The 10,000-nt window shown below is 35.9% G+C and overlaps 1 protein-coding gene across 4 annotated transcripts in view; it reads right to left on the bottom strand.

The window, feature by feature from the left end:
* Nucleotides 1–10,000, bottom strand: part of SEMA4D (semaphorin 4D) — a 397,671-nt gene that overhangs the window by 178,406 nt on the left and 209,265 nt on the right. For all 4 annotated transcript variants that reach the window (XM_053702391.1, XM_053702393.1, XM_053702392.1 and 1 more), the window contains exons 10-11: nucleotides 7,854–8,029; nucleotides 7,399–7,555 (exon numbers count right to left, since the gene is read on the bottom strand). In XM_053702391.1, coding sequence (XP_053558366.1) covers nucleotides 7,399–7,555; nucleotides 7,854–8,029 — 333 coding nt within the window. The remainder of the gene's footprint in view (nucleotides 1–7,398; nucleotides 7,556–7,853; nucleotides 8,030–10,000) is intronic.

Here is a 10,000-nt window from a genome sequence, read left to right as displayed (position 1 = left end):
TTCACACACACATATATATATATATATATATATATATATATATATATATATATATACACACACACATATATACACACATATATATACACACACATATATATATATATATATACACATATATATACACACATATACATATACACATATATATATATATATATATATATATATATATATATATCTCGGCTAAATAAATATATATTATACTATCTTACTCTGAACGTAATCTTTTAAAAATATAAATATAGGGTATAGCGTGATATGGAATTAGTCACTCATAAATGAAAGTATAGTAATTTATATTTATATTATTTTTCTTCCGTAAAACAATATGCATCCATATTAAGTAACTTTATATCATTTGCAGTATAAATTGTTATGCAATGAATATAGTAACACCATGTGGCCAAATAAGTAATTTACCTTTAAGATATTGCTATAAAGCTGTAAGCGGTTTTGTGTGCAATCATGCAGTGAACAAGTGCGCATGCGCACAAAACGCGTCTGAGTTTGCCCAGGACGGCACAACTTGAGTTTTTTTAAGAGTGTGTTTATTATATAGATGTGATGCTGTTATGCTTTTATTCGTTGGAATTATAAATTAATGAGTTTTTATACTTGAGGAGGAGTCTACTTTGCTACAGTGCGCCTACCTTTTGGATTTATGCTCTTTGTTTGGCGTGGCTAACAGACAAGGCTTTAGCTACATTTGCAACTTCCTCTCCTCTGACCTTTACCCACTCTCCATAGTGTCGTGAACGAAGAACGAACAGGTAATACTGACTACTGTTAATATTGGGATCACTTTGTGCATTATTACACAGTTCTCTTTTTGTATGTATTATTTGTATCTGTTAAACTGTCAAAAGCTGCCTATTTGATCCTGTTGGTGTCCAGATAAAGATTCAACTGTGTGTGATACACTACAATAATAGAAGGTGCACACCTGCACTTCATTTAACAGTGTCATTGTGGGGTTGACCAATTATGGACACTGAAAAAAGTACTTTAAATGGCTGAAGATGAGGTGGGTTTAAAAAGATTTTAAAACATTTTGATACGCTTACAATCACATATTTGAACAAAGCACAGCAAACTTAAAGGACCAGTCAACACAGTAGATTTGCATAATCAACAAATGTGAGATAGCAAGACAATGCAATAGCACTTAGTCTGTACTTCAAATGAGTAGTAGATTTTTTTCTGACAATTTTAAAAGTTATGTCTTTTTCCACTCCCCCTGTACCATGTGACAGCCATCAGCCAATCACAAATGCATGCACGTACCATAATGAATAATGAAAGTTTAATTTTGATTGAGTATCCCTTTAATTACTTATTCATTCATTTGCAATATGGATAATGCACAGGAAGAATGCTATGTTCTACGGAATTTTAGTGAAGAAAATGTTGATTTTTACGATGAGATTATATATACTATACTATCGACAGTTTATTTTATGAAATTGATGCATTGAGAAGGAGAGATATCAAACTGGATTTAGACATCAAATCTTTCATGATATATAAGAATGACAAGCGCATACCAAGAGGCCTGCATATTAGAACATTTCTATCTTTTGCAGTATATGATAATGATTTTGTCTCCAAATGGAATAGCATTCTAGATGCATGTTCATTTGCCCTAATGGACTTATTAGTGGAACACAAGAAAAAACAAAGACAAGATCTGTTACAAAAGATGAAAGATATTCAAAACAAACTAAAAGAATATGAGAATGACAAGGACTTTATAGACTATGACAAACAATTTGAAATCAGTATGAACTCCTTTAAAAAAGAAATATGGCAATTTAAATCTTGCAAAATAAGAGATAAAAAGCACTATGATTCGAAGCAGGTATACAGATGGACACATGATGAACAGCCAAGAATAAGATCTAGATTTTTCAGAAGAAATCAGAAAAAAATCTGGAAAAAGTGAGAAATCAGTTACTTTCTCGGACACAGAGTATGAGATTGACACTTCTGACAATGATATTGCGATTGAGGAAGACATACCATCAGTATTACAATTACCAACAGAAATAGAACCATCAGATACCTCAAATAAGGAGTCAAAAAACGAGGATCCCCAGATATTTCCAGGAAGAGGTGGGCAGGGCAAAAGAAAAAAGCAGCAAGCCCACACACAGATACTCCAATCAACAACAGAAGAAAAATCTACAGAAGAAATATGTAACAAGATCACAGACAAAAACAGAATTTATGTTTACCTGATAAATTACTTTCTCCAACGGTGTGTCCGGTCCACGGCGTCATCCTTACTTGTGGGATATTCTCCTCCCCAACAGGAAATGGCAAAGAGCCCAGCAAAGCTGGTCACATGATACCTCCTAGGCTCCGCCTACCCCAGTCATTCGACCGACGTAAAGGAGGAATATTTGCATAGGAGAAATCATATGATACCGTGGTGACTGTAGTTAAAGAAAATAAATTATCAGACCTGATTAAAAAAACCAGGGTGGGCCGTGGACCGGACACACCGTTGGAGAAAGTAATTTATCAGGTAAACATAAATTCTGTTTTCTCCAACATAGGTGTGTCCGGTCCACGGCGTCATCCTTACTTGTGGGAACCAATACCAAAGCTTTAGGACACGGATGAAGGGAGGGAGCAAATCAGGTCACCTAGATGGAAGGCACCACGGCTTGCAAAACCTTTCTCCCAAAAATAGCCTCAGAAGAAGCAAAAGTTAAACACTAAAAAACTCTAAGCCATCTCCGTGGAGATGTTGCCTGTACAACGGCAAAGAGAATGACTGGGGTAGGCGGAGCCTAGGAGGGATCATGTGACCAGCTTTGCTGGGCTCTTTGCCATTTCCTGTTGGGGAGGAGAATATCCCACAAGTAAGGATGACGCCGTGGACCGGACACACCTATGTTGGAGAAAAAGAAATACGTGCTGACCAGAATGTAATAAATCTGTCAAATGTAGATCTAGATGCCACTCAGATCAAATTGTTGTCTAAGGGTCTTAACTTTGTGCCATCTGCTCATTTCAACCTTTTTGAAACCGTCTTAGACATTAATAAATTTGTCGGCAAACTGACATTACAAAAACACTTCTTTGGTATGACTGAGCAGGTGACACAGGGTGAATCCAGCACACCAACTGTCAATGAGAATGTTTATCAAAATTCTGATAATGTATTAGCTTTCTCAGATTTATGTACTGTTAAGGATTTGCAAGAACTAGCCAGAGAAGGGAGTAATGAACATTTAGACACAAAGAAAAGGAAGAAAACAGTTATTTAAAAAAGAAAAGCACATTTTATCCGGTATACACCAGACCAAAGGTGCTAGATATTTTCCAAAAAACAGTAGAAGATAAACTGAGAAACTTAAATGAAAATAATTTGACAAAAAACAAAAATTACTCCAATTTACCATATAAAGAAAGATTGGCATTAAAAAACTAAATGTCAATGAAAACATCTTGATCAGACCATCTGATAAAGGTGGAAATGAAGTCATTTTAAATACTATAGACTACTTAGTGAAGCTAAAAGACAGCTATATGACAAGGAAGTATACTGTAAATTGCCTAGCAATCCTACTAAACAATATAAAAATGAAATGGTAGGTATAATCTTAATGGCTAAACATGAAAACATAATTAGTCTATCTACTAAAGAGGCTCTTAAAACCCAACATCCCGTGACTCAAGTTTTTCATTTATTTTCCCAAGCTACACAAAGACCCCATTTGCCCACCAGGGCGACCTATCATCACAGGGAGATCAATTCCCTTAATGAACCATTGTCAGATTTTGTGGATACGTTTTTACAACCTCTGGTGAAGGGTTTACTAAGTTACATACAGGATACTACAGCATTACTCAGTAAACTAAATAATATTAAATAGAAAAACAAATTATAGATTTTTGGTGGTAGATGTAGCTTCATTATACACATGTATTGAACATGAAAAAGGCATAACTGCTCTTGAGTTTTTCCTTTGACTCATATAGTGAATATAAAAATTTTTGCTTAGAGCAATCGAATATCTTAACACAATTTCTTTATGTTTGGAAGTGAGTTCTTTCTCCAGAGACGTGGAACAGCTATGGGGCAAAATTTGCCCCGTTATGCCAACCTTTTCATGGGTTGGTGGGAGCTGTTCCACGTATTTGAAAAGAGAAATCCTTTCAGAAATAGAATACATTTTTTTTAGATATATTGACGATCTACTATTTGTATGAGGGTGACTCTAAAGAGGGTGACTCTAAAGAGGCTGACTGTTTTTGCAGCTATTTAAATAACAATACATGTAGTCTGAAATTTGTAGAACACAATTCTAAATCCATTAATTTTTTAGATCTAACTTTGTATGCAAATTTGGAGAAAGAATCCATTGATACTACTCTATATAGAAAACCCACAGCTGGGAACACTATATTACAGTTCAATTAAGAGAATATATATAAGTCAAGAGAAACTGTTCAAATAATGACTAAGGCAATGTGAAACAATAACAATTAGATTGAAACAAAGAGGCTATGATGAATACACATTAAACCAAGAGATTGCATACAAAATGCTACTAGAGAAGATCTTTTAAGAAATAAAAATAAAAACTTGATGTCACAACAAACAAAAACCTAAATTTATAACTTGCAGTACAAATTACAATGACATGTAAAATCATAAAGGAAATGATCCATATCTTATACTCTGACCCAGTTCTTAAGGAAATAACATCTTAGATCTTAAACATAGTCATTATTAATTAAGAAGAATAGACAGTGGTGAAAGTCAGCTGCAAAAAGACCCTTGGAGGCTTCCCTTGTATCCCCAACTCTCTTCTTAAGAAGGACAAAAGGATTTGTACACCCAGAAATCCAGCTCATCTGAATATGGAATGAAAGAATTCTGTTGTATAAAACGCTTACATTTCCCCATTAAAGAGACAGTCAAGTCAAAATTAAAACTTTCATGATTCAGATAGGGCATGCAATTTTGAACAACTTTCCAATTTACTTTTTTCATAAAATTTGCATTGTTCTCTTGGTATTCTTTGATGAAAGCCAAACCTAGGTAGGCTCATATGCTAATTTCTAAGCCCTTGAAGGCTGCCTCTTATCTGTGTATTTTGACAGTTTTTCACAGCTAGTTGATGTCTGCCATATAGATAACATTGTGCTCACGCCAGTTGAGTCAAATGGCTAAAATGCAAGTCTGTCAAAAGAACTGATATAAGGGGCCGTTTGCAGAGGCTTAGATACAAGGCAATCACAGAGGTAAAAAGTGTATTAATATAACAGTGTTGGTTATGCAAAACTGGGAATTCGTAATAAAAAAATATATATATTAGCAATTTTTTTTTATGCAAAAGTTAAATGCTCTAATGCTACAACCTAGGTTTTCTTCAAAATACTTTCAATCAATAGCCAGTTTATGCAATGTGCAGCATTTAACCTAGGTTGCAGACTTTGCTTTTTTGCCCAGTTAGGGGATGAGAAACGAGCACAATTTTCACTCAAAAACAAGGTGTATATTGTCCCTTTAAGAGCTCACCATCACGACAATGACATATGGGGTACAATTAACAGTGAATAAAAGTATACTGGCAGTTTACTTTTGCTGAATCATGTAAGCTCAGGTTTACTGCAGACATTCTGAATTAGGCATCAGTTCTACAAATTGTTAAATATTCTGAATTACAAATAATAAAGGGCAGTGTGTGTATGAGCGGGAGCTCAGGGACAAGCAATCACCACAGTGGGCTAGTATAAAAGGGTATCAGAGGGTACTGCATTTAGTAGGTTTTATGACAGATCAGTCTGGTTGTCTGTGTAACTGAGTGGTTTGCAACTCCCGAGTCAGCATTCAATACAAGCTACATCACATGAATGGGTGTGTAAACATACCCACACTTAAAACATCAAATAACTTTGCCTGCAGGGCAAATGTACATTACAGCTGGCTTTAATGGATATTGACATTACGTGTGGAGATTGGTAAATGGAGCTGATTCACCTTGAAAACATCAGATCCTCATACATTGCTTGTAAAGATGGCCTCTCTCTGACCACAATAATAGAAAAGGTATGACTCGCAGAAGGATTATGGGCATCTGGTTTAACACGGACATATATTTACTTTGTTTTGCACTACACTCCAACGCTATAAAAACAACAATGTCATATTTACTTTAAAGGGCAACATCATGGTTATAAACTCTAATGTGCCCCTATGATGTATGAATTTCTTTATGTCGGTCAAATATATATTGCAGAGTCTTTTGGAGGCCTGAAAGTAGATCCAAATGCTTGTGCAGCATTAGATGTTTAGTAAAGGAAACATGATTGTTTATCGGGTAAAGGGACACTAAACACTAACTATATTTCAGACACCTCCCTGTAATCATGGGTGCTGCAATTAGAGAACCTAGGTTACACTGCAGGTATCTTTAGAAGAGTTGCTACACATTTACAAACAGGTCAGCACTGGAATGTAGTGAAGGATAGATTAAATGGCAGAACCCAAGACTAGAGGGAGGTGGGGAATAACCACAGTAACAAGCTTGTAGAATGTATTTAGTGTTTATGCCCCTTTAAGGGAAGATGAAACCCACAAAGGAAATGTACCCACAAACTTTCCTTTAAATTAATTTTAATGAATAATTTAAAGGTTACTCTCAAATTTCAAGGGGGTAGTTTAGAATCACATTGCCTTTAATGCCCATTCCATTGTGTGCAATGGCATCTTGTATTGTACTACTGATGTCCCCAAGATCACAAAACACTTCAAACGGTGTATAAACATTAAATGCTGCTTATTTTTGTTTAGTTCTTTTACTAAGAAACAAGGTGCTGGATTACACTATACCAATGTGACAAGTCACCTGATCATATAAAAACATTTTATTTCCCTCTCTAAACCAACACAGTTATTTCACCATCTCACTTCGTAGTGGGGGAAAGCGGTGATATGGTGATTCTTGGGTCACATGATAACCTGAGACTTGACCTAAGATTGATTTAGATTTTTTTTTTTTTTTTTTATAAAAAAAAGCTTTTTCACTCCATTGTGCCCACTAATTATTCATATTACTAGCAGCAGATTGCATTTGCACTATGAAGGGTCCACAAACTTAATGCAAAGCCCCTGACTCCGCACAAATAATAATCAGAGGTAAGTGAACAACACAGTATTAGTGGATTAGCCAGATTGAATGAAAGTCGCCATGGGCAGTGCTTAGTAACAAAATCTGCCATGGCACTTCATTTATCCCATGAGTCAAATGTGCCCGTCACTGAAAGGGTTAAAAAGAATAGAGAAGAGGATGCAGAAACTACCTGTCCTTCAGGCATGCTATGAAGTGTCACATGGGCTCGGCTGCTGATTTAATGATTTGTGTACACAATACTTACAGCTCCAGGTCGAGGTTTAGGGACATCTCCATTAAACCGCACCCACTTCGTGTTAGACTGCTCGACTGTGGCACTCTGCATATATTTTCCTTTTGAAAATACATCTTCAATGGTAGAGATATTGTATGTACACACAGCTGATAGCCCAACGTTATTCCTAAAGAAAGATAAGACACACAACATTATTTAGCTCTATTAAATGGAATTAAAGTTTAACTTGCATACCCTTGATGTGAATTAAAGAGACAGTGCATGAATAGCTAAAAATGTATTGTATCCAGCCCATTATTTTGGACAATAATTCAGAAATTGGAAACAGCATGAAGAAGGCATACAACATTTCTCAGGCTCACAGGATGTCATTTCTGCTGAAACCAATTCCATGTGACCCCCAACCCTTCCTTAAGGTCACATGGAATTAAGGTTGTACCTTGCAGGTGTTTAAAGAAACTTACATGTTGGAGCTAAATACACCATAGATGAGAGGTTCTCTTAGGTTTGGGGACTTTATTATGAATACATCATTTATAATGTTGAAAAACAAATTTTTCTCTGGAAAATTGCAAAGTAGTTTGGCTTTCAGAAATGATGTCCATTTCTTCTGTAATGTCCTTAGTCCGCCTTGATCACCCTGAAAAAGAAAAGTAAAAAGTGCACTTTTAAGATACATACCTGGAAAAATATAATGTTCCACAAACATCAAGTACACTCAACTAGGAGTTAATAAACCCACACAAACAATAAAAGCCAGTTTGCCAATTCTGTTTTGTCCCCTGGTTTTTTTAACACAATTCACAAATCATATATAAATATATTGGACTGATTATGAAATTGTTTTCTTCAACTGCAAACACATCTAGCTGATTTTCTGTTCAATAAACTCGTTGGCATGTAATTCCCATAACTGAACAAATCTTTTACTATGTTCACCTTCAGTTTAGTAATAAAATGTTAATGTTCAGCACTCTAGAGATGCACGGTTTTTATTTTAGGGGAAATATGAAAAGGTCTGTATAGAGGACATTCTATTGTTTTCAAAAATGTGTGTTCCGATGAGATGGCCTTAGGGAACTCGCATCTACTCTCCCTCTGAATAACTAATGAACACAACCGGGTTTCTTCAGCTAAACAATTAGATGTTGGCAGCAAGGAATAGGGTAATCTTTCAGTCTGAAATGAATACAAGTTAAATCTCCCTTGCCAAGCCGTGGTTTAGTATCGCACTTCAAGCTGAGTAAACCCAACCCACTTTTTAATTAAAGGGACAGTAAACATTTAATTATTTTTTTTATACTATAGAGATACAGGCGCACATGCATTGTGCAATAGACCTTCCTGATGGATATTTCCCAGAATATCATAAATGTTACTTTTAATATCCATGCTGAACGGGTCTCCTGTCTTAACCCAAGACCGCATTTTTTTTTCCCCCTCTTGTTCTACAGTGGGTGGTTCCAACAACCAGAAGCGACTCCTTGTCCTCACCCTAATTTATTTTCTGTAGATATTGCCACACAAGTACAATAGGTTCCTGTAACCTGACACTGGATCAAATACAATTATGATTCAATGTTTTCATTTTTGGTGATCTGTTTTGCTGTTGGCAGCAAGAAAGAATAGATTCCCCTAGAAGTTACTGGAAACTAAAGTACGGCAGCACAGGAGCATGTGAAAATGTATTTGAGCGGGGTAAAATTGCCTTCGGGTAGGTGGAACTGCCTGCAACAGAATCCTCTAGTATGCAATTTACTTCTATTATCAAAATTTTCTTTGTTCTCTTGGTAACTTTTGTTGAACTGCAGGGATGTAAGCTCAGGAGCCTACCCATGTCTGGAGTACTATATGGCAGCAGATTTGCAAGAGCACTAGATGGCAGCAGATTTGCAAGAGCACTAGATGGCAGCAGATTTGCAAGAGCACTAGATGGCAGCAGATTTGCAAGAGCACTAGATGGCAGCAGATTTGCAAGAGCACTAGATGGCAGCAGATTTGCAAGAGCACTAGATGGCAGCAGATTTGCAAGAGCACTAGATGGCAGCAGATTTGCAAGAGCACTAGATGGCAGCAGATTTGCAAGAGCACTAGATGGCATCTTTATTTCCTACCATTTAGTAATCTAGAAACCTAGCTATGTACCTCTTTAAGAAAGAATAGCAGGGGGAAAAAAAGCAAGTTTGAAAATAGAAGTAAATGTAAAACTTTTTTAAAATAGTAAAATATTTTAACTGAAATCATATTTTAATGTCAACAACTACATTTTGATCAGACACATTTTGATATGTTGCTTTTGACAACTGCAGCAGTGAAGGGGTTAATAGAAACTAGTAGTAGAGCGCAGAAAGCAACAAGCACTGAGGTGTTCATGTGGAAAGGGAAGAAGGGAGGCACTGCGATATAAACAGCACATATTGATGTCATGTCAGTAAGCTTAAGGGCCGATTCTTTAAGGGACATTATACACTAAATTTTTCTTTGCATTAATGTTTTGTAGATGATCCATTTATATAGATCATACAGTTTTTTGTTTTTTTTTAAATGTATGCTTATTTTTAAACAACATTGTGCTGATTTTTAGACTCCCAACCAAGCCCCTAATTTTTAG

The sequence above is a fragment of the Bombina bombina genome, chromosome 2 (genome assembly GCF_027579735.1).
Source record: "Bombina bombina isolate aBomBom1 chromosome 2, aBomBom1.pri, whole genome shotgun sequence".
NCBI lineage: Eukaryota > Metazoa > Chordata > Amphibia > Anura > Bombinatoridae > Bombina > Bombina bombina.
Note: the sequence above shows the minus strand (reverse complement) of the source record. Positions and strands in the feature narration are given on the sequence as shown.